This window comes from Elgaria multicarinata, chromosome 9, assembly GCF_023053635.1.
Source record: "Elgaria multicarinata webbii isolate HBS135686 ecotype San Diego chromosome 9, rElgMul1.1.pri, whole genome shotgun sequence".
Lineage (NCBI taxonomy): Eukaryota > Metazoa > Chordata > Lepidosauria > Squamata > Anguidae > Elgaria > Elgaria multicarinata.
The window spans coordinates 71,063,083-71,088,229 of record NC_086179.1 but is presented as its reverse complement, the minus strand read 5'-3'; the positions used below and the strand labels follow the sequence as shown (position 1 = coordinate 71,088,229).

At 41.5% G+C, this 25,147-nt stretch overlaps 1 protein-coding gene across 2 annotated transcripts in view; it reads left to right on the top strand.

Annotated features, from left to right (window-relative positions):
* Positions 1-20,068, top strand: part of GRM8 (glutamate metabotropic receptor 8) — a 572,661-nt gene extending 552,593 nt beyond the window's left edge. Inside the window, exons 9-10 of one of the 2 annotated variants that reach the window (XM_063134081.1) lie at positions 425-671; positions 19,508-20,068. In XM_063134081.1, the coding sequence (XP_062990151.1) occupies positions 425-671; positions 19,508-19,557 (297 nt within the window). In that variant the 3' untranslated portion in view covers positions 19,558-20,068. Of the gene's footprint in view, positions 1-424; positions 727-19,507 lie in introns of both variants that reach the window. The other variant, XM_063134079.1, reaches the window with a different exon arrangement.
* Positions 20,069-25,147: the final 5,079 nt, after the last annotated feature.

The following is a 25,147-nucleotide window of genomic DNA, read 5'->3' as shown; positions in this document are numbered from 1 at the left end:
CATACTCATTAACCATTTGCTGCAAAAGGGTTAGAAGCCTAACCATGGCTTAGTGTGTTGTCTGAACAGCCCACTGACTGGCAGAAGATCACCAAGTGAGCTTTACGGCTGTGAGTATTTGAATCTGGACCTTTATTGACTTAGTCTGATACTCTATCTCTGCTTTCCAACCTGGTTTTCTTGCAGTGTTAGACTGCAACAGTCTAACACATCAAGAAAACCAGGTTGGGAAAGATTGCTCTAACCACTGTACTTCACTGTCTCTGTCTTATAGAGTCTATTAAAGTTGTACCACCACAGGTTTCCAATAAGAAGCAGTGCAGAGTGATTATTTTAAAGCCAGCTGCTATATTTGCCTTAATGTTTTCCGTAAGCCCAGCTGAACACTAATGTTTTTTATTGTATCATCTTTTCTCTTTCCTAGATGTACATCCAGACAACAACACTTACAGTGTCCATGAGTTTAAGTGCTTCTGTGTCTCTGGGCATGCTCTACATGCCCAAGGTTTATATAATCATTTTTCATCCAGAGCAAAATGTTCAAAAAAGGAAGAGGAGTTTCAAGGCTGTTGTCACAGCAGCCACGATGCAAAGCAAGCTGATCCAAAAAGGAAATGATAGACCAAATGGCGAGGTCAAAACTGAACTTTGTGAAAGTCTTGAAACCAACAGTAAGTCATCCGTAGACTTAACCATGGTCAAGAGTGGCAGCACTTCCTAATAGATGTACGTTCACAGGAATGCTTATTAAACCAATCTTTTCTTGGCTTGCCCAGCATGAATCCAGAGATGTGTCAAAATTCATACGGCCACTTTTATAAATTAGTTTTTTAAAAACAACAACAACAACGAAAAACCTCAAAACAGTCTTCTACTGTAGATCTGATGTATTTAATATCATATCATGGTGGTGTGCTTACTATGACACTATTTAAAAACCCTAATCCAAAGGCCCTTTGTGATGCCAACTCCACCCCAACCTCCCTATGTTGATATGGGTGGGAGGGAGCTCTTACACTTCCCTGCAGTATCAAAACCCTTGAGAAACAGAGAAGTGGTGCAATTCTTCTTGCTGCTTGGTAGAATGATACAGAACTTTTCTACATGAGGCATTCATTGTGCACAGTTGTTTATGAATTCTTTAGACAATGTCATGACCCTCCAGTTTCGCTTCAGTTTGTAAACAGCACTTTCAGTGAGGATTTTTATGGAGCAGGAAAAATACAGTATTTTTGTGAAAGTGAAAGAAAACACCATTTAAGCTTGTGCTGTTGTGCTGTTATGCTATACTATGGTGCCACCTAGAGGCAATGTAGCAGAACAACAGGTAAAGGAATGCTCTTTGTGTAGTGCGCAGATCTCAATTCTGTGATGAAACTGAAATTAGATACAGCAGATTAACTGCCTCATGTAGAAGAGCTCATAGGCATCCTGTTTACCAAGTGGTTATAGCCACACACCACTGTAAGTTACCAGTTGGTAAATGGCTATCTGTGTTCACCTTCAATGTTTCAGTATTTTATTAACCAAGTAAATAATTTGGAAAACACGCACAAAAGCAAACTATATTTTCCACATCTGGAACTGGTACTTGAATCCTGATACATCTCTAAATAACTTTTTCAAGTAGTCTAATAATTGCACCAACTGGCAGCATGTTGTCCTAGCATGTTATATGAAATTTATGTATGTATGTATTTTTAAAATGGAATGGATTTGAGCAAAGTCAATGATCTAAATACAAAAGATGATTTCACCTTTATCTCACAGAAGTCTGCATTTTGTTGTATGCATGGTACAAAAATCATTAATATCATAGTTTTGTTTCCAATAACACACTTACAGATACCTAATCAACAAGAAGTGAGGCATAATTTGCTCATTTTCATTCAGCCCCTCCAATCCTAAAAAAACCTCTAGAAGTCTATTAGCAAAATATAAATGTCTGTACTCTGACTTTTGGGGGCTTAACGATGAGTCGAAATTTGAAATGAGAAGTAACTATAAGGTTGGCCCTTATTCCTCAGTACCAGAGATGTTGAAGCATGATGCATGAAGCATGATATATATATGTGCACGCACACAATGGGGCGCACACATATCTTGAAAAGAGAGAAGACCCCTTAAAGCATGGCTTTAACGATGGTGAATAAAGCAAAAGGCTTTATTCACTGTGGTTAGAGCCATAGGTTAAGGTGTCTTCTGAACACGGCATGGCTTTCTGGCTTAACCACCATAGTTAAAGCCATGGTTTAAGGTGTCTTCTAAATGGTGCCATAGATAGAGATTAGGCCCCTTTTACACCACAAAACAACTTTCAAAGAAGCTTTCAACTAAATACATTTTTAAAAGGCAAATCAGGAATCAAAATAATACAATTCATAATACATCATAATAGAATTGCTAGTTATTTGGTTTTTTAGATATCATTTGTCAGCATAGGAAAAATGGAAGAGTTGACACCTTTTGCACAACATTTCATGGGGGGGAAATGGAATAGATGACTTCATTGCCTTTACTGTTGTCTTGGCAAGACTTCACTGAAAAAAGAAGTGGTTCTGTGGTTAGCATAAACAGATGTCAAGTGCTTCTACAGATTTTCTCTGGGCAGAAGAGAAAATTTCAGCAGACATCCTTTTTTTCACTTCTGCATCACTTCTGCACCTGCCAAATTTCCCTCTATTTACTGAATTGTGAAGGGCACTGGAACCTAGCTTTTCTTTCCATTCTGCTTCCCTACATGCAGTTTGGCCAGTGACAAGAAAAATACATCACAATTTACATGTAGAGCCTGTAACAAAAAGTTGTAGCATGGAATGCTCCTGTCCAGGATTCCAGCCACCCAGTCAGGCCCTGTTCCAGGATACTCCATTAGATTCCTGCTGTTCCTCCCAATTTAACACTCACCCCTTCCCAACAGTTAGCATTACATGGCCACTGAGCATCATCAGTCCTCATTGGGCTGTTTTTGGGATCCTCCCCTAAAGATTTTTCATGCTCCTGTAAACCTTGAGGTTCCCTAAGGCTGCTGATATCTCCCTCTTATATGAAGATGGTGTCATTTTGACAAAACAAGAATCCATACTCCGAAAATGAATTTTCTGCTGCGCTGAACATTACTCTTACATTTTATTCATCCATTGTGATTCAGTCTGATGGAAAAGAAATTGCTTCAGAAAGGAATTCAAAGGAGGAGAAATTTTGGAGACATTCTCAGTTCAGGGTTTTTGTCCTTTCCTCACTTATAAGATAGTCAAGGAGTGAGTGTGTGTGTGCATTTCCTGTCTTTGTCTGTGCAATCATCTCTCCAGCAGCCTGTAGCCCTCTCAGCTTCCTGGACTTCAATTAAAGCCCAGGGGAAGACCTCATGGAGTAATTCTTCCCGTAGGACTTTTTCAGATTAGAAGGTTCAGGCAGCCTGGAAAGCTGCAAAGCAGTGGAGAAATGATAAAAAGAAAATGCACACACTGCACCTTTGGCCCCACCAAAGTTTCTCCACTGTTCTTCCCCACCCCCACCCCCCAAACACACAGTATTCTGGAATGATGTTAGATATGGGGCATGGTAAAGAGTGAAAAATGGTGGCCAGGGTGCTGCTGTTAAGACTTGCAGTGGCAGCACAAGAAGCAAAATCCCTGAGGGGGGAAAAGAAAGAAGCTGTGCTACAACTACTGCTAATGGTGAGCTCCACCTCCGAGAAATTGTTTTGAGAATTTCTCCTTCTCCTGGAGATATTTGGTGAAATTATCCCCTCAGTTTCTCTGCCCACAAATAGGGTGGCTAATTCTGTGAGGCCACTTGCTCACAACTCTAAGGGCCTTGCTAGATGAGGGGTTAGCCCAGTGCGAGGCCCGGGCTCGTCCCTGTGCATCCAGATGATGCACAGGATCCTGGGCTCAGGCAGGGGTCAAACCTCCCTGGCCCCAGGGTAACTGGCACCGCTTGTGGCCCAGTATTACTCACAGTCTCGGGCTGAGCCCCAGACCGCGGGCTCTGCCGCTTTCCCTGGCTACCACATTTACTTGTGAGTAGCCAGGAAAAGCGGTGGATGCCGCAGCACTCCACAGGAGTGCTGCGGCCATCAGGGCAGCGTGGGGAAATAGGGGGAATCGGAGCCAGGAGGGGATGGGGGGGGGAATGGAGCCAAGGCGATGGGGGGAAACAGAGCCATGGGGAATGGGGGGAAACCGGAGATCGCAGGGGGGGAATCGGAGATCATGGGGGCGGGGCTGGAGATCGCGGGGGGGAATCACGGCCAGGGTGGGGAAATTGGGGGCAGGGGGCGGGGAACCCTGTTTTAATTTTTTAAAAAACCCTATCTTTGCCGCTGGTGCACCCGACTCTTTAAGGCTCGAACAAAATGGAGGACGTGACGGGGCTTTCATTTACCCCATTGCGTCTGATGTGTGGAAAGGAGCGACAGCCCGTGCTACTTCTAGCGCGGGCTGGCCCCTCCACACGCCCGGATTTTCAGGTAGGTCTAGCAAGGACCTAAGTGAATTCACTATTAGTATTCTAACAGAAGAAAGGTTATGGCTTGAGCTCTCTCTCTCTAAACAATGACAGTGGCCCCATTCAGAAGACACCTTAAACCACAGCTTTAACCATGGTGGTTAAGCCAGAAAGCCTTATTCACCATGGTTCAAGCCATGGTTTAAGGTGTCTTCTGAACACAGCCTGGCTTTTTGGTTTAACCACCATGGTTAAAGACGTGGTATAAGGTGTCTTCTGAATGGGGCCAATGTCATTTGTGAGCAGAACTGTGACTTGAAGTGAGCCTGCTTCTTCCCGTAGCATTATATACAACAAACTGTGTTTGCTATATTTCTATCTTGGCTTCAGCCCTAAAACATTGGTATGAGTTTACTGCTCATCTTCAATGCTTGCCTTCAAGGTGTTGATGATCCTTATACTTTACTGCTAAACAGGCAGGGAGTTTCAGAGCGCCCCCACTCCAGGAAGAAGCCCTCCCCCATTTAATTGAGTTGTCCTTGCTGAATGACAAGTGTGCAAAGTCCTCCACTGCCAAAATAATTTGTGGAAACTTTTAGAGGCGATAGTACACTTATCGTTGAGTTGCCTTTAAAGTGCTCTTTTAAACTACCTATAATCGTACCCAGAATACCGTATAGAAAAGATTCCTTCTTGCTAACAGTTTGTGACCCTCAGGTCTCAAATTACTTTGACAATGACAGCCATGGCACACTAAGCCTTAGTGCAACAATTGCATCATTTCAGGGGGTGGGGGAGCCCTGGGCAGTGAAAGGAAGCAAGTCCGACTGCCTGATCATGGACACATGATTATAACTGAATAGTTATGTGCTTTTATTTATTGAAATGCTTATTAGCTCCTTTTCTGAATGTAGCCCACCCAAAGTGGTGATCAAAACACAAATATAAAAATAGAAATAGAAATATATAGTAGTGTCATCTGACCAGCAACAACCTGATCTGTGTGTGGAATTTGCCCTTCCCTTCCAATGTCTTTTCAGCTACCAAGTGGAATTCTTCAGTTTTCCTGGTTGCCTCTACCAAACAGCCTTAAAAAACCCTGGGTCTCTTGTGTGGGGTTTGGGATTTAGGTGTGGGGTTGGTTAGGGTGACCATATGAAAAGGTGGACAGGACTCCTGTATCTTTAACAGTTGTGCAAAAAGGGGATTTCAGCAGGTGTCACAACAGTTAAAGCTGCAGGAGCCCTGCCTTCTTTTGTATCATACAGTCACCCTAGGGTTGGTGACCTAACAAGAAAAGAGATCACAAAATTTAAACAACATTTTTAAAGGTTTACTGAAAAAGTATTGTTATTAGGGAAAAAAGATTTTAACATCTGAATTTGGATGGCTTTAAAAGGAGGTTGGATAAATTCCTGAGGCGAAGGCTATCAATGGCTACTATGGTTGTGTGCTATCTCCAGTATTCGAGGCAGTAAGCCTGTGTGCACCAGTTGCTGGGGAACATGGGTGGGAGGGTGCTGTTTCACCATGTCCTGCTTGTTCATCCCTGGCCGAGGGCTGGTTGGCCACTGTGTGAACAGAGTGCTGGACTAGACGGACCCTTGGTCTGATCCAGCAGGGCACTGCTTATGTTCTAATCATGGTTACAACATACACAAAGAGGAAAAGCCTATAAGCAGGGTAAATACATCCAGCTAAACCTGACTAGAGTCTCTATTTTCCAAGTTTTTCCCAGCAACATCTTGTTGTCAGAGTTTTCCCAAGCAGCTTTCCTTCTTGCTTCTTTTTTCCCTTTCCTTCCAGCTTCTCAACCTTCTTCTCTGTTTCAGCTTTCCTCTACCAAACCTACTGTTTTGCCTCAACTTTTTAAACGTTAAAGCTAGCCTATTTTCTTGTAACTCTGCCTATTGACAAGGACTCACCTTTGCTGTAAATTCTTTCTTCTGACCTCTTCCCACACACTTTTGCAAAACCAAAACCACTTATGCAAAATTACAGAGCTTTCAGTGCCTCAGTGTAAACAAAACCCTTCTGTAGGCTCCTCATCTCTCTGGCCATCTGTTCAATGTCCTGCCTACACCATTTACTTCCTCTGCTTTTGTAGACTTACCAGCACCAGGGCCTGAATATATTTGACCTTTTGGTTCAGCACACCCACAGAAATTAACCTCATAACATCCAACATATATATAAATCTATAAGACACTTTTGTCCCCTCATAATTATTATAGTAAGTGGTTTTCAAAATTATTATAATTATTAAATTTTAAAAAGTCATTAAATGCAGTACATAATACAAACTGGTCAGGCAGTGAGCCATGAAAGTATTATGTATTGCATTAGAATAAGTTTCCTTTTACCACTCTGATGATTCATATTTGCCATTATCTTCTCTTCCATTCTGAACTTTCCAACTCACCCTGAACCTGCCCATTATGTCATATTTTGAAAGTAAAAAAAGATTGATTTTTTTTTAAAAAAAGCTTTATTACTCGAGAAAGAAAGGTAATTTGAAAGGGTTACTTTCTTCTAAAAGAGATAAACATATTCATACTCATTCCTTACTGATGTCCATTTCTGCTGTCTTAGAAGTCAGGTAGGTTGGCACAACTGCCTTTAGAAACAAGCCATGCCAGACCCTGGCTAGGCTGAGGATATTACCAGCCTAATGCAGAGCTGTGCTCCCTTCAAGAGGTAAAGAAAATAATTGTTCTTGCAATACACAGAGTGGAGAGAGTACCATTTTTACTACTGCTGTGCCAGAACGTTCTTACACATCTTCTTCGACCGTTCTCATTCAATTGGAGAGAAAAGAAATGGCTTTTCAAAACAAATCAAAATCAAAAGAGAAGAAATTTTATGTGAAATTCTCACAGATGGGGGTGCAGGGGTTTTGTATTTAACTTACTTATGCAGTCACTGGCAGGTTTATGAGAGTGCCCTCTCTTTCCTTGTATAAGCATCTTCCCTGCAATATTCAGCCTCCCCTGCTTCTCAATGTCAATTGAATCCTGCGGGAAAACGTTGGCCCCTTCTACACCTAAAGATTATCCCAGGAAAATGGAGGGATCATCCTTGCCTGCTCACGGGATCTCCTGTGTGTCATTTGGATGCACAGGGATGATCCCGGGGGGAAAAGGCATGTGTAGAAATGGCAATTGTGAGGTAACTCCTCCCATGCAGCTTTTTTTTTTTTAGATCAGGAAGTGTGGACAGCCAGGGAGGCTACAAAGTGATAGAGAGATGTGTAATACAAAGAAAAAAATACAGTCTTCTCAGCCTCCTCGAAACAATAAGGTAACCCCAAAACACCAACAAAATAAATTTAGAAGGAGTGCTAGAGTGCCCTGGGAACATGACAGGAAAAAAAATCGAACTCTATTTTGGGGGAGGGGAACTTTCAGGAAGACCATTTTCGGCACAACACTATTTTCTTCTTCTTCATATTAATGGCTTGATGTTGTTGCCACAGAAGAAAGAGGTAGACAGACAAGCATTTTTAACACAAATGAGCATTCTGTCCAAGATAGGATTTACATTTGTGTTACAAATTGGAATAAACCGAACGCCTCTTCAGATGTGAAAATAAACAGTGAGGATGATGAGAGTGTTGGAGTGTTGTTCTTTAGTTTCTTTCTAGGGCTCCTTTGCTTGATATTGCCCTCCATGGAAGTTGAACAGGTTCAAATTCATAGCATAGGCATGTCTGTGGGAATCAATCTGCAAAATGAGCAGTAGATTCAAGTCTTGGAATAAGGAGGGCTTTTGAAGGCAAACTGTGAGGGCCAAACTAGTTGAGATAGAAAGTGCTGTCTCCTGTGGTCGGATCTTCTCTCTCTTTCACTAAAAACAGCCCCATAGGATCAATCTAATCTTTCCCTCCTATGTGTGGGAAAGACTTACAGCCCCACCAAAATCGGATTTAGAGCCCTACCAAAATTTGAGCCACCACCTGCCACTGTACATCACTCCTCCCCTTTGAGGTGGGACCATCACTCAGTGGTGCAGCAGATGCTTTGCATTCAGAAGATCTCCAGCTATTTTTTTTAAGGTAGTAAGCCAGCCTTCCTTAACCTGGTGCCATCCAGAAGTTTTTGATAACAACTCCTAGCATTCCTGACTATTGGCCCCATTGGCTGGGACTGATGGGAGTTGAAGTCCAAAATATCTGGAGGTCACCATGTTGGGGTCAGCTGTAGAAAGACTTCTGTCTAGAATCCTTGCAAACTGCTTCCAGTCAGCATGGCCAATGACTATACTGGACTAGATGGAGAAATAGCCTATGGTAGCTTCCTAAGTGCCAGCTGGTTTCAGGATCACAGTAGTGAGAAGAAAACAAATTTTAGATTCTAAGTCTGTTTCTACAATGTTAAGGTGGCCACCATATGCTCAGCTGCCTGCGTGTAAACCCCATTGAACCCAAGGCATTCAATTCTGAATAGGCATGTATAAATTTTGCACTGCACTTCTCAAATTCTCCACACTGATAAACTCTGTTGACTATACGAAGAATAGCCTTAAGTTCAGGATCCCTTTTTGCCCATATAATGAAGACAATACAACGTGAGTAGGATTAAATTGAAATTTAATTTTTGTGAACCATCCACAAAGTTTTGGCTATTGGGCAATAATGAGTTAATAAGGATACAATCCTATCCATGTGTAGACAGAAAAAAAAGTTCTACAGTTCCCAGCATGCCTCAGCCAGCCATACTGGGAGTTGTAGGACCTCTCTCTCTCTCTCTCTTTTTGTCTAAGCATGCATAGAATTGTGCCATAAATAATGAAAGCCATCTGAACTCATGGGTCTCCTTGCTCCCTTATCATCATCATCATCATCATCATCATCATCATCATCATCATCATGCAGTCTATGCATCTGTTAGGCACTTTAGTCCAAGAAATGGAACAAAGGCTGCATTTCAACAAAATAAAGAAGCATACCCTTTTGTACATTAATATGATACTTACATAGGTTTCTCAGTTCTGTGATTGCACATTTGCTTAGGAGCAAGCTCCCTGCCTCTTGAATTTTGGAGTTTCTTTCAAATAAATGTCCATAAGAGAGCTGCACATCATTTTGTTTTGATTTGTCCCTTTTTTATTTTATTCCAAGGGACTAAAGTGGACTTTTAAAAAAGACTGTTAGTTCCTTGTGTTTATCGTGCCAAATTTACAACCAGCTCTGGTCACCTCTGCTTGCCAAGTGTGATTCATATTTCAACTGCGAATTGCCCACAGTCTTTAAAACCGAGATGCCAGCTGCCGAGGCCTTGAAATCCCCAAACAGAAGCAGTAAGCTCATTATAGTAAATTGTGGAAGATACTTGAGAGGATGTTCATTGAATCGAGAGGAAAGAAAAGCCAAGCATACCGATAGTCAATGACTGATAGCTTTTATTTTTATTTTTATTTTTTAAACCATGAAATAGAATTGACAAGAATGTGATCAACTTTGCAAATGCTGTACACAAATTCTTCAGAGCACTGTTAATTTGGCCTCATTATCAGCATAGGAAAACCATAGGTTCAGTAATACTCGCTGCTGCTTACTTCAGTGACATTTTTAATTCATAAATTGAATTGCTGTTCTGATTGCTATCATCTTTACAATCTGTGTTTTGACAAACGACAAACTGAGGCCAAGAGAGAATTATACAACCAAGGCTATCTGCTCTGTGATTAAATTAGGATTTGTGTAACAGTTCTTGAACCCAAATCAAAGCATCTTCCTCCATGGGACTATGCTGATTTCTTTCAGTTCTGTGACTCATCCAAAATAACATGGATCAGGTTACAGAACATTAAAAGCCCTGTTCACCCAACAACCGCTTGATCAGGAGAACACGAAAAGGATTTTATATTAATTTATTATTTATTTATTTAAAACATTTCTTGGCTGCCTTTCAGAGCAAAGCCCTCACAAGGTGGCTTACAATAAAATACATAAAATATTAAAAGCAATAAAATATTAAAATATCAAAAGCAATAAAACAGCAATTAAAACAATAAAACCAACAATAAAACCAGCAGGAACAACAATAACGTCACTAATAACAATAACAGCAATAACAATACTCATCAAGCGAGGGCCATGGTAAATATATATATATATATACACACACACATACACACACACATATATCTTCTTGAAGGCCTACAAGGAAGGTACATGGCAGACCTCCAATGGAAGTTTGTTCCAGAGGTTTGGGGCCCTGCAGAAAAGGCCCTCTCCTGTGTGTACACCCATGTAATGGACACCAGGTGGGCAAATGAGAAGGGCCAGCTGATATGGTCCAAAATCACACCTGTTCACCCTGCTCTGACTTTTAACCAAAGCCTCTGCATGTCCTAAGATAGAGGTGGAGAACCCGTGATCCTCCAGAGGTCATTGGGCAAAGATTCCCATCATCCCTAATCATCAGCCACGATGCCTGAAGTTGATGGGAGCAGCCCTCCATCCCCAACCTCTGATCTAAGATACATTTGTAGGGTCTTTTGGCCTTTGGCACTGTTCCCATTGTGCAGAATCGGGGGGGGGGGAGCCTCCATCTTGATGCTCATTCTGACCAAAATCTATCTCAGATTGTGAGCTTTGATGCTTTTTCTGCATGAAAATCTGAGTCTATTTTTGTGTATATTTCCCCATCAATTGTACACATCTTTGAAACGTACGCATTATTAAAGCATATTTGTGCACATTTTTAAAAGTATGATTTTTTTTTTTGCATGCATTTTTCAAATGTACACATGCTGTTGAACCCCCTTTTTTCGGGTCCACGAATCCTATTGCAAGCTTGTGAATGTACAGACTTCGACTGCAGATTGTGTTTGACTCCATGTTCAGTCCAGAAGATACAAAGTGGGTAAATCCTGATCCAAAATGAACTGAAACAAATGTCTCATACATCCCTAGTTCGTGTAGAATGTATGAGTTCAAAATTGGGTCTAGAAGACATCTATTCAGCCATGCTACCCAGTTTTTAAAGCTTATTCACACATATTCAGATGAAGGTGTAGAGATTAGGAGTCAGGACAGTAGATAGGATCCCACTCCTGCAATATGTTAAGCGAATTGTGAAAGATGCTGCAATTGGGGGTCTGTGGCACATTTTTGGGCCTCTGGATGCATTTGGCAATTGGGAAACTGTCCTGGGCACCACCACAAAAAGCATATGAAAGCATCAGCCAGATTCATTTCCTAAGAATGTGTCTGAGCCTCACATGTGGCCCAGTTTACTTCTTACACTACTGTGTCACTACAGAAAGGACGAGAGGCAACTGAATTTGATGTGCTCACCCAAGTCATTTTCCTGCTTGAAGTCATTTTCCTGGGCCCATATGGCACACACACTAACCCTAGGTAAGGCCAACATTTTTAAAGAAGTTGCACCATTGCTGTACCATTCATACACTAGTTCCTGTCCTCATCTGTTCCTCATCCCAAGAAGCCGTCTAAAGCAAGTTGCTTCACCTAACTGCATAACAGAACTGCATTTTTAAGATAATCAACCTGATTCACACTTTCAAGTCTAATACGTGGATGAGAATGCCGCTAGCATTCAGTTTGCAATACAATTATCTGCTCAAAAATACACCAAAGTACATATACAAACGTGTATTTTAGGATAAAATGTGTAGTAAAAGGCATATTTTAAGATTATTTATTTATTTATTACATTTATATACCGCCTCATAGCCGAAGCTCTCTGGGCGGTTTCCAAAAGTTAAAAACAGTGAACATTAAAAACAAATATACAAAAATTTAAAACCATCAAAAGCATAAAAAACATCAATATCCATTTAAAACAACTATTCTGGGGTCAGTTAAAAAAACTCAGCATATATTGTTAAATGCCTGGGAGAAAAGTCTTGACCTGGCGCTGAAAACATAACAAAGTTGGCACCAGGCGAGCCTTGTTGGGGAGATCATTCCACAATTGGGGGCCACCACTGAAAAGGCTCTCTCCCTTGTTGCATGCGTTAAAAAAAAAACCACAACCCACCCATATTCTGTGAAGAAATACTTTTAAAATTATGTGGGTTTTCATGTCGGATACTTTACACACAAAAAATGTAGATTGATGCAGAAAAGGGATGGAATGGACTTACAAATGAACACATTCTGAACAGCGATTGGAGAAGAGACTAAACTGTCCATCTTTACTGCATTGAAGAACTGGACCTGAATGTCGTCGTTTTAAACCACTGTGGTGTTACTATAACATGGAACATTAATATTCCAGAAGAAGAAAATATTAAAAAGAGTGTTGCACTTAGCCAGAAGTAGCAGCTTTTAGTTTTACTAAGTTGTAGGCTAGATTAAGCGAACCTGCTCATTTTCTTCTGGATGTTCATTTAAGCGCCTTGAGGGCTTGCAGGACGTAATTTCATCGGAATGTAAATGATTAATCAAAGGCATATAACTTAAACAAAAATATCTTTAATCAATTGAGAGCCCTAAAGCAGATACGTTTCTGAGGAAAGGTGCATGAGTCAGTGGGGAAAGTGTCACCTAGTCAGCATGCAACTGACTGATGGGAAGAGTATTCACATGTGAGTCTGCTTTATATGGTGCAGAGAAATTGCAAATGGCTGTAAAATCCTCTCAGTAGGTTGCCTGCTCTCACTCAATTTCCAAGCGGGGCTCAAACACCAAATTAATCTCGTTGCTAAGAACAGCCATGTAGCTCTCAATTCTCTTTCCTGCTCCTGATGCAGAAGGAATATTAATAAATAGTACTTAGTATTGACATATCAGTGTGTGTGTGTGTGTGTGTGTGTGTTGTCAAAGCATTTCACATTCATTATCTCAGTAGTTCTTACAACAACCATGTAAGGTACATCACTGACTTATCTTACACCCTTGTTCTTAGTATATTTTAGAGCAGGGGTGGGGGATCTGTGGCTTTCCAGATGTTGTTGTACTTCAACCCTCATTAGCCCCTGCTAGAATGGCTAAAGGTTAAGGGTGATGAGTAGTCCCAGAACATCTGGAGGACCACCATTTTTTAAACCTTATTTTAGAGGGAGAAAAGATCCTCCCCCAGCATCTTGACGATGGCGCAACATCCCAGAAGAGAAGTTGTAGGCACCTCTTTTTTTCAGAAGAGGAGCCAGTTGTGTGGAAAAAGGTTAAAAAAAAACCCACCCTGTGCCCAACCCAACCCCAACCAACCCAGGGATGGTGAAATTTCTGGCTCCACACCCTTATGGGCATGGAGCCTACCTGCGCAGCTCTATGCCCAGCCCAGCTACTCATGGGGAAGAAGGGATGGTCCAGGAGTGGCGGCTACACCACCAGTACTCTTTGGAATGGTCCTGTGACTGTGGAAATATTGGGAAATCCATGGTCCCAGATATCCCGGGGAAATATGGATTCACAGGGATGACCTAGAGACGACCCCAGGATATCTGGCAAGTGTAGACATGTCCTTAGTCTGAGTGATATGGGCTGCCTAAAGGGAGTTCATGGCTGAAATGAAATTTGAATTAATTTAGGGATTGTCTCGCATTACAACCATCAGTAATACTCTGGTTCTTGTTGAATTATATGGTGTGTTTTTCACATGCTAAATATTTCAGTAAGGATATTGTGGGAGTCCAAGAGGGGGTAGAGTCCAGCAGAGCTGTCACACCAGACCCCATTGACCAACGCACTGCATGGTATAGTATCTGGAGCACAACAATTGAAACCCTCAATGGCCCACTCTGAGCAATTTGCTAGATATTGAGTTTGGCAGCCTCCCTGGGATGTTTAGAATGGAAGTGAGTGGTAGAGCTGAGTATCATTGACATGCTGATGAAGCTTCAGTCCAAACCTCCTAATGACACCCCCAGCAGGCATGCTGCAAGTGCCCAAATGGGTCTGGGAGTCCAGCATACACATCCACCCACTCCAGGGTCCAGCCTCCCAGACCCAGATGGGCCACTCGGCCACATTCCAAAATCATGCACTTCCCCTTCCTGTATCCATGGCAGTCACATACCTCTAGAATAAGTTGTCAGCAGGGGTCTATGCCAGGCCCAATCTCTGCAGGCTTTTAAGAAGGCCCTGAAAATCTATTACTTTACTCGGGCCTTCCCTGATAATGTTTGATCAAACTGGATTATAACTGAAGTCATCCCTTCTAAGTTTTATTTTTGTAGTGTTTCTTGTTGTTTGTTGTTGTTGTTGTTGTTGTTGTTGTTGTTGTTGTTGTTTTTAGAATGTTTGCTGCTGTTGCTGTTGTTTTTATAGATTTTTTTTTTACCATTTTATTGTGTTTTTACTGTTTTTTATACCACATCAGTTTTTATTATGTGTTTCATTGTTGTATGGCACCTTGGAAGGATTCCTGCACTGGAAGTTGGCCAATAAATAAATAAATGTCATGCAGGGCTTTAACTCTGTAGGATCCAGACTGAATTAAACATGGGCTCTTGGGTGGAGGCATGCTATGCGGGTTTGCCTTTCAAATCCCCCAGTATGAAAATCAACACCATTACTACAGTTAAACCCATGAAACTGTGCATTCTCAGTAGCACTCTGCACGCCCCCTCCAAACTGCTTTGGATCCCAATCAGGACCTCCCCTGATCCGCTCCGGATCCAGAGCGAGATCCGGAGGTCCGGATCAATATTTTGACACCATTTTGTCCCCCTTCCTCACTTACCTCACTTCCTTACTTTTTGTAAATCGCCCAGAGAGCTTCGGCTATTGGGCGGTATAGAAATGCAATAAATAAATAAATAAATAAATACCTGCCTCTGCAGCGGAAGGCGGAGGCAGGTAAGGGGGGAAGGGGGGACAAAATTGGGTCTGAATAAGCCCCCCTCCCCCCTTACCTGGCTCCACCATCCACCGCTGCATGGACCTCAGTGGTGGCGGAGCCAGGTATGCCCCCCTCGCCACTTACCTGGCTTCATCATCTGCCATCACTGCAGTCTGGGTGGCAGCTTCAACTGCCACCCATGCCTAAGGCCAGAAATAGGCCTATTTCTGGCCTTAGGCGTGGGTAGCATTCAAAGCCGGCAAATGGACTGCAGCGGCAGCAGATGACAGAACCAGGTAAGGCCCCTCCCCCTCCTCCACTTACTTGGCTCTGTCGCCGTCATTGCATGGATTGCGGTGGTGGCAGAGCCAGGTAAGCCTCCCTCCCTCCCCTGGCTCCACCGCCATCGCCACACGGACCATGGCGGAAGTGGACGGGAGAGCCAGGTAAGCTCACCTCCCCACTTACCTGGCTCCGAAGCTTCAGAATGGTCTGAATTGCTTTGGACCATTCTGAACCGCTTCAGGTCGATCCGGACCTCCCTCAATCCACTCTGGAACCAGGCTTAGGAGGTCCAGATCAGCCCGCTCCACTTTGGATTCAGGGATCCGAAACAGAGCGGAGCACACCCCTACTTCTCAGTATAACTAGGGATATTGGAAAAATCCACAATGGAATCAAATGATTATGGATTTTTATTAATCTGAACCAGGGACACTGCAATGGACTGGCATTTTTTCTTAACATTTTAAATCTTATGCAAATTTAGTTGTAGAAAAATACTTATTAAAAAAAAAAAAACTGACAAAAATGTGCATTTCTCCCATAGGCTAAAGCATGAAAATGTGCATTTGGGGATTTTCACAAGTGTGGATTTGTGCAAATTTGGGAAATTGGAAAAACCACCACCACCAATTCTGTCAACAAGCAGATGACAGAAAGAAAGACACCTGACAATCCACAAAAGCACTTTTTACAATATCTGTACATGGCTAAATATAAACTTAATATACCCCCTGAAAATACCATCTCCTGCTATTTAGAGTTACTGGACTAGTTTCCAGCGCACAGGGAAATCAGCATTCCGTACTTAGATTTTAGCAATTTCCCCTAAGCTTATCTGAATCTACCTGCATCTACGAGGACAAAACACTGTGTAGCAATTCCTTTCATGTTGGTGTTTGATGATAATGCATCTCCATGTCCTAATGGGAAACAATCTAATTATATTTGCATTTCAATGGGTTGGTTCCCTGGTGTCTTTAAAGGCAGCATCTGCAGGGTTAGTGTCACCTCTTCCCCCCCCTAGAAAGCTAAACACAAACATGAACTTGCCATAGCGTATTCCATTAGTTATGTTTATCAATAAATAATATTGCTGTTTATATGGTGTGCAATGAATGAAGTGGGAGAAGAAAATCTTCTGTTTCTTCTTGTCTCTCTGCTTCGTTACTCTAGAAAGCAGATGGCCAGGCCAGATTTATGCAGTCCTTTCCCCAAAATGGGTTTAAAACAATGTTTGCTATTTGGGATCAAGATTTCTGAGCCAGGGTGACATAACTGCTCACAACTGATATAATTTATTTTCACACTTTTTTTAAAAAAAAGAATATCCCTAAGTATAATTACATCAAGGATATCCTCCTCCCTCAATTACTGTTTTGACTGCAAAGATCAACCAATAGTGTTCTTAAGATTATATTATCCGTGTGCCTAAATCATGACATGGTTGCAAATACAGAGGCAAACACACTGGCCTCTCCACCAGTTTTAGACTCCCTTCCATTTACCAAAATTGAAGTAAAATAAATATGTAAAGAAGTCCTGAATAAAATAACTTCTTGGGCTCTCTCTCCCTCTCTCTCTCTCTCTCCCTCTTGCTCTCTCTCTTGACCAAATGTTTTAAAACATCCAACAAATATGAAACTATTTTTTTCATTTTTCATTAATAATACATTCACTAGAAGATCTTGCTTTTATATACTATCCTGTTAATATTTCCTTATGCTAACTTGATTAGTGCAACTTCATGTACATTTGTATGAATGAATGTGCCATCACAGATACAACTGACCAAAAATTTCTCAAATTATTGCAACATGAGCCCCACATTCAACTATCAATTATAAAAGCCCTGGGGATAGAGGAGAAATTAATGTTGTCCTCAGTTACATGTGACCTTACTTTCTGCACTGCCAAACCAACATGCCAACATGTGAACAAAAAACGTTGTTTCCCTTAGAAATTCACACTTCTCTGAATTTTAAAATGAAGTTCTCATATATATATATATATATATATATATATATATATATATATATATAAATGCATAGAAAAATGTGCATATTACAGGAATGTAGGGACAAAAATGAACATATTAGTGAAAATAATGTTGAAAATGTGTCTTATTGGGGGGGAAGGTACCTGTAAAATGTGTATATTAGGAAAAAGTGCATACAACAATGACGACAAATTTTCATACTGAATTCTCAAAGTTCATTATGAACTGAACTTAATAATGGGAAAATGAGGGGGGGGGGGAAACAGCTGACAAATTCATCCATTTCTAAATTTCTATGTTGCATTCACCTAAGGGTTTTGTAGGGTGGGAGAGAGCAAACACTATATTGCATATATACATTAGTGAGAATTATCAGGGAATCATAGAGTGGGAAGAGATCAAAAGGGGACAGTTTAAAAGGCAGGATCCACAGTGTTGTATAGTGGGTAAAAGCGATGCATTTGATAGGATAGCTTGGTTCAGTTTCCTGGTCAACTGTGATATCTGCTCATTTTGGCAATTCAACATTTCTCAACCTAACCCACTTCACAGTACAATTTGAGACTAGGGCCTTGTCTACACCAGCCATTTATTCCTGAATAATATCACAGTCGTCCCTACGGGGCCACATGACATTTACCTACTCCCACAGTGATCTCGGGTCAACCCCTCAGTTCTTCAGGAATATCACTGACTGCTTTTGCCCCTTTTTTCCCATCTCTCTCGCTAAAATCCCGATGTCTGTAGCTGGTGCGCCCCCCTTCGCGTCGCTGTTGCTGTTCAGAGTGAGTTCCTAACACAGCAAACAGCCAATCCTCTGTCAGGGGCGCGTGTGCATGGGCATTGGTGTGTTTCAGCACCAAGTTGTTGATTTTTTACACAAACATATTGATGTGCAAGACACAGTACCTATCTCCATCTGCATTGTTGTTTGTCTGTGCTGATGCGCATCTCGGATGAGTTATTGGGGGGAAAAAATCTGTGCCCCGTACCCATCTGTCCAGTCCCACCCACTTCTCCCAATACCCATTCAGTACCTCTGTCATGGAGCAGTTTGGCCTCCTACAACAGCTTGTGTGTACCCCGTGAGGGATGATCCCAGACGTAGGAAACCTCACAATTATTCCTCCTCCATTGCGAATGGGCTGTAGGTGTAGATTAGCCCTAAAACACCCCTATGAGCACTTGGAAGAAAAGCAAAATATACATGTACACTTGTGACAAATAATACATGTGAGAAACATGGATAGGGAGACATTGCTTTCCTGTTCCCATAGTACTACAACCTGGGGTCATCCCATGAAGCTGATTGGTGGGAGATCCAGGACAAATAAAAGGAAGTACTTCTTCACATGGCACATAGTTAAACTATGGAATTTGCTACCACAAGATGTAGCGATGGCCGTCAATTTGGATGGCTTTAAAAGGGGTTTGGATAAATTCCTAGAGGAGAAGACTATCAATGGCAACTAACTAACCCTGATGGCTATGTGCTACCTCCAGTATCTGAGGCAATAAGCCTGTGAACATCAGTTTCTGGGGAACATGGGTGGGCGGGTGCTGTTGCACCATGTCCTGCTTTGTTGGTCCCTGGCCAACAGCTGGTTGACCATTGTGTGAACAGAGTGCTGGACTAGATGGACCCTTGGTCTGATCCAGCAAGGCACTTCTTATGTTCTTATGTGGGTGGATCAAACATTGTTCATCAACCAAATGTTGCAGAAGGAAGCAAACTTGGAAGAAATTTCTTTCTGATTCCAAATATAGTGATCAGTTTCATCCTGAGATTGAGCAAAATCCAAAACAAAACCCAAACCACCTACCAAGTCCCTTTGCAATATATATTAATACCCCTATCTAATTCTGCTCAGTTCCTTTGAAGATGTTCAGATGGCATATCACTAGCACAAAACATTTTGCAGGATTGTTAAGCTACTTAAATCTAGTTCTTTTCATAGCTATAAGAAGGGATTCTCTTTATTCAGTTAGCTGATCTGCATTTGTTTTTGATTTGCAGCTTCTTCTACCAAGACGACTTATGTCAGTTACAGCAATCATGCAAATTGAGTTGGAAAACCAAACATACCTAATGACTTGCAGTATGTGAAATTAAGAAAACGAGGACTATAACATCATGAGAACTCAGCCTCTGAGATGTCTATGGACAATTGCCTAAACTGTAAAAGAACAAAGAATATCGATGAGCCCAAAGCAGGAGGGCCAGGTGATTTGGGAGAGAAATTATCCAGAATTATATTATATGACTGCGTGTCAAATTTCCGAACTGTTTACTCATGAAAGAAGGTGAATCACAAAAGGAAAACAAAATGTTAGCTTGTGAAAAAAAAAATGCTGTTGAAATAAAACCATGTCTGATGTTATACTTGTAAGTACTTCTTTGTGATTGTGAGAATTTCCATTCCTGTTCCACACTTGTTCAACTTGTATAAGAAGATGAAGTTTGTTTCTTGTGATGGCTGACTGAATTGAAGCCCTGCGTTGTGCTAATGATAAATGCAATGGTTGACGCATGCAAATTTTTATACAAAATAATTTATTTCTATTAATAAAGGAATGTTTTGCAAATGTTGAGACTTGTTTCGTTGCCGTTTTGAGGGATGTATCCCGATGGCTGATGCAATTTTTAAAGATATGTCTAGAAGGAGCACTAAAGATGACAAGGTGCACCATGGAAATTGCAGTTGTGACTGGTGATACTGGCAAAATTCGAAATTAGGTGGCTCGTTAGCCAAACCTGCTATCTGTAATGCTTGTATCTGTATCACTCTTAGATGGCTGCCCAATGAACTTTACTATTCAAATTGAGATAGATTTGCAAAGTTTGCATGACTTTGTCTCAGTCCTTTCATCCAGGCAACACTTTTTAAAATGCCTATGTGACACACCGTCACATGGCTATGTGCATTCCAGAATGGCTTTCTTCACAGTTAGCATTTCAGCCTGACAGGCACTTCCTGGAATTCCTATGGGATGGACCTGTGTAATCACACAGTCATTCCAGGAAGTGGCTGCAGGGCTGAAATAACTATCTGTGAAGATGGCTGCACTTTTGGGGATAGGATTTAGCACTTTGGATAGCTCCTTTAGAGTACTGGCTGGTTGTGATTAAAACTGAGAATGGATTTACAGCTCCACTGGCATACACACATGGTATTACAAGGAAGATGAAGCCAGGAGGGGAGTGATGTAGCCTGGGGCAAGAAGCTGATGGGCATTAAAGAGACTTGTGTTTCCAATAGGACATTGTATTTACAAAATGGCCCTATTCAGAAGACACCTTAAACCATTACTTTAACCATGGTGGTTAAGCCAGAAAGCAGCTTTTTGCCTTAGTCACCATGGTTAAAGCTGTGGTTTAAGGTGTCTTCTGAATGGGGCCATTGAGATCTCAAATAATGAGGAATTCTCATCCAAGATTGCAAAAGACTAGATGGGTGAGCTTATACCCCAACAAATATCAGAAATTGCTCAGCGGTTTCCAAATGATGAGCAATTTATTTCTGTTGGGGTAAGTTCACCCATTCATAGTTGTGACATGGTACAACTTTAGGTATAAGTAGGCTTGGTATGCATGTATGTGTACATGAAAGAGACAATTATGCCTGCAGCTCACACATCAATTGCCCACTGTCCATGGAAGTTTATGACTCGGGGCAGTACAACCTGTGAAGTGCTGGAAGAAGGATAGTGTTGCTTGTTTGAAGGATGATATTAGTATTCTTTGAATGGGAGTGGGATAATGGATATGTTAAAGATAGGCAGTCTGGAAGATGGGACTGTGTGGAAGAGTGTGTGTATGCCATTGGCCATACTGTATTTTTCAATGCAAGGGATTGTGGGAAGGCCTCCATTTTCCTTCTCAGTTTGGGAGGAAAAGCAGAAGTGAGGCACTTTTGTTGCTGAAATTAATGTGTGAAGAAAACAACCAATGACATCCTACTGCTATAAATTCAAAAAAGTATCCTAGGAGTTCAAATGCATCCTAGGAGTTCTGGCGGGGAGGGGGGGGGAATCTAATTGTAAAGCCCCTAAAGGCAGCAAGACAAGACAACACATTACTTCAGTAGGCAAATAGAGAGAATGACTTTCAGTTTAGAAGTCCATTTTGTTTTCTTGTTCTTTGTCAATTTTGGTAGAATATTAAGGTGAAGAAAATGCAGGACAGCAGTGAAATTTTGATTGCATAGCCAGTGTGGTGCAGTAGACTGGGACTAGGGAGACCTGGGTTCAAGTCCCACACTCAGCCATGAAGCTCACTGGCTGACTCTGGGCCAGTCACTGACTCTCAACCTAACATACCTCAAGGGGTGGTTGTGAGGATAAAATAGATATGAGGAGGATCATGGACACTGCCTTGGTCTCTTCAGAGGAAAAGGCAGGATATAAATGTAACAAACAAAACAAATAAATAGCAGTTGTCAAGGTGGAAGAATATAGGACATTTTTACTTTTCATCTGTATAATGCAAGAGTGGGCAACTTGTGGAGTGCAATGGTGAAGAATCATGGGAGTTGTAGGCCAAAAATTTGTAGGGCCACAAGGAGCCCATATAATGAATGAAAGGTGAACCAAGAATTTATTTTCTAATGATGTGTTTCACATTCCCTGTCAGATACAGAGATGTCCTGCTAAGCTTCTAGTCATATATTGAACAGATGCACAATCTTATACCAAGCAGATGCGCAGAGCCCCAGATGTTTCCCAAGACTCAAGACAAAACCGAAGCAGTCACAATGTAACTATTCATCCCATTCATCAAAATTAAGATGCACAATATTTCTACTCATATATTTAATAAACCAAATGAACTACTGCAGCTGTGCAGCACTGAAGAACATAAAAACATTATTTCAACCCTCTTCAAAGTAGAAAACCTCACAATACTGAGCCCAAGCTCATCTCTTATTATATAATCAGGACTCCTTAACTCAAGAGCATCAAACTCAAATGTGTTGGATGGTGACACTTGTACCACACAGATGCTCAGGAACCACACAGATGCTCAGGAACCACACCCAAATATTGTCATCAATTATATATATATATATATATATATATATATATATATATATATATATATATTCGCCTGTTTTTATGTGGATGTCAGCTGCTAGTCAAGAGTCTATAGTTCTAAGCTATTTTGACCAATGGTCCAAGTCAGTAGAAGATACCTTGTGTGTCTAGCTGTGGCAGCAATTTATACCAATGGTTTTCAACTGGTAGGTTGGGACCCAAAAATTGGTCACAAGAACACCCCAGATTGGTCATGACAAAGCTTTTGCCACCATGTTGAGCAATTGTGAAAGTGGGTCCCAAGTTGCAGGTTGGGAGTCTGAGGTGGGTGTCGGGTCTGGACCCCAACATCAGAGTTCTGACATTAGTGAGATGGAAGAGGGGGAGGAGTGGGGCTGCAGTTTGGCTAAAGCAGACGAGGCTCTTGATCTGCAGGATCAAAGCCCTCCCAGCTCCTGATAATGCTCCTGACTGTGTCAGACATTTAGACCAGGCTTGTACAACATGCATATGCCAAAAGCAGTTTATTTCATTATTGTGATACACGTTCCAAATGCATGTATATGACCAGTAGGGATATCCACCATTTGGAAATCCCTTGCCGTCTTATTAAGCAGAGGGTTTCCCCTGAACTCCAGGGACATTTTATTACTTTTTTGGGGGGTGGGGGTGGGGTTGGTTGGTTGGTTGGTGCTAAAACACATGCAATTTGCACAAATTCCATGTAATTTCTTACCCACCTCTTCACTTGGATTGAGACGGGGAACAACAGTGAATATAAAACACATTAAAAACTGATTAAAAACATAGCATACATGATTAAAACATCCTAAAAAACATTCTTTAAAAAATTCATATGGAAAATCTGCTAACCAGCCAGATCCCTAAAGACCAAGTCAAGCCAGTTAGTGGAGACCAGAATGGAGTGCTGAGCCAATGAAAGATCATTGAGCTTCACCCTCCAAAAAGATTCCCCCAACATTCCTAATGACAAGCATATTTTATGATCATGTTGGAAACTGTTTTGCAAAACCTCAAGAACTGGAAGGAGAGGGAGAATGCTGCCCCTCTTTCCCTTCCGCCCTGCCAACAGGACCTGGCAGGGTGTTGGTTGTGTCGGATGCTTCAGACTCAGAGTGCTCTGACACCATCCATTGGATTGCTATGTCAATTTTAAAAAATATTGTGGGAATACATCATCATCATCATTTTATTTCTTACCCGCCTCTCTGTTTGGATCGAGGCAGGGAAGAACAGTAAATACAAAATACATAAAATTGATGAAAAACATAGTACACATTATTAAATCCTCCTAAAAACATCCTTCAATTCCACTGGATAGGCCTGCTGGAATACATCAGTCTTTATAGCTTTCTTAAATGCTAAGTTGACCAGTCTCCTCCAGCAGGCCATTCCATAGTCTGGGAGCAGCAGAAGAGAAGGCCCTCTGGGGAATACTTGTCAGCCTAATTTTGGCTGACTGATGTAGATTCTTCCCAGAAGACCTGAGTATGTGGGGTGGATTGTACAGGAGAAGGCGATCCAGCAGGTAGCCTGGACCCAAACCATGTAGGGCTTTAAAGGTAATAACCAACACTTTATACTTCACCTGGAAACTAATTGGCAACCAGTGAAGAGATTTTAAAACTGGTGTAATGTCACCCCCTAGGTGTACTGGTGACCAACCTGGCTACCATATTTCTAACATGCTGGGAATGAATCCATGATGCTGTTCTGACATTTTGTTGCATAAAATACCTCCTAAAATTCTGAAAGACAATTGCTTTAAAAGACAATTAGCATCTCTCTGTGTGTGCGTGTTCATTGAGAATAATACACAGCATATATCAAAAGATACGAATGTGGTGGTTTTTTTTGACAGACACAATGAAAGATATGATAGAATGTATCACTCAAAGAGAGAAAGAGAGGGGATTTATCAGAGACATTTGAGAGATGTTATAATGGACCACTGTGTTTAAAACTCAATTTTCATTAAGCAACTAACTACCCATTTGCACTTTACTATATATGTATAGTATATATATAGCACCTCAAGCCATTATTATTAGCAACAAATAGCACCTCAAGCCATTATTATTAGCACAAGGATAGAAATGGCAGAAGACACTTCTCACCCAAGTTTTTAATGTTTAAGCATATTGCATCAGAAATGCATTCACCTTGTATTCGTGTCCCTCAATTTGCAAGCTGGATAAGAAAGTGGCAGACGCTGCATGATAGGCTCATGCAAAATGTCTCTTTTATTGTGTCCCATTATTGTGATCCAATTTCCAAACGCACATATATGACAGGCATATTTCCGGATCATGTTGGACATTAAGTTAGAAAGATGATTTGATGTGCTCCCATACTGGCAGATAAGATGCGAGCTTGGGGAAAGATTAAGAACGACAAGTATGGATCTGCATACATCAGCCTCTTCAAAATTGAATGTGGCAAAACTTAATCATGGCCTGGCATACGCTTCACTTCCTTGGGCTGCGGTTTGGAATGCCCTAAATCTAGTTCTCACTCCCGTCGATGCCCTCTCTTGAGCAGAGCTACAAAAGTATCAGTAATGCACCTGGCTGGTCTTTCTGCTTTGGGGGCTGGGGCTGGG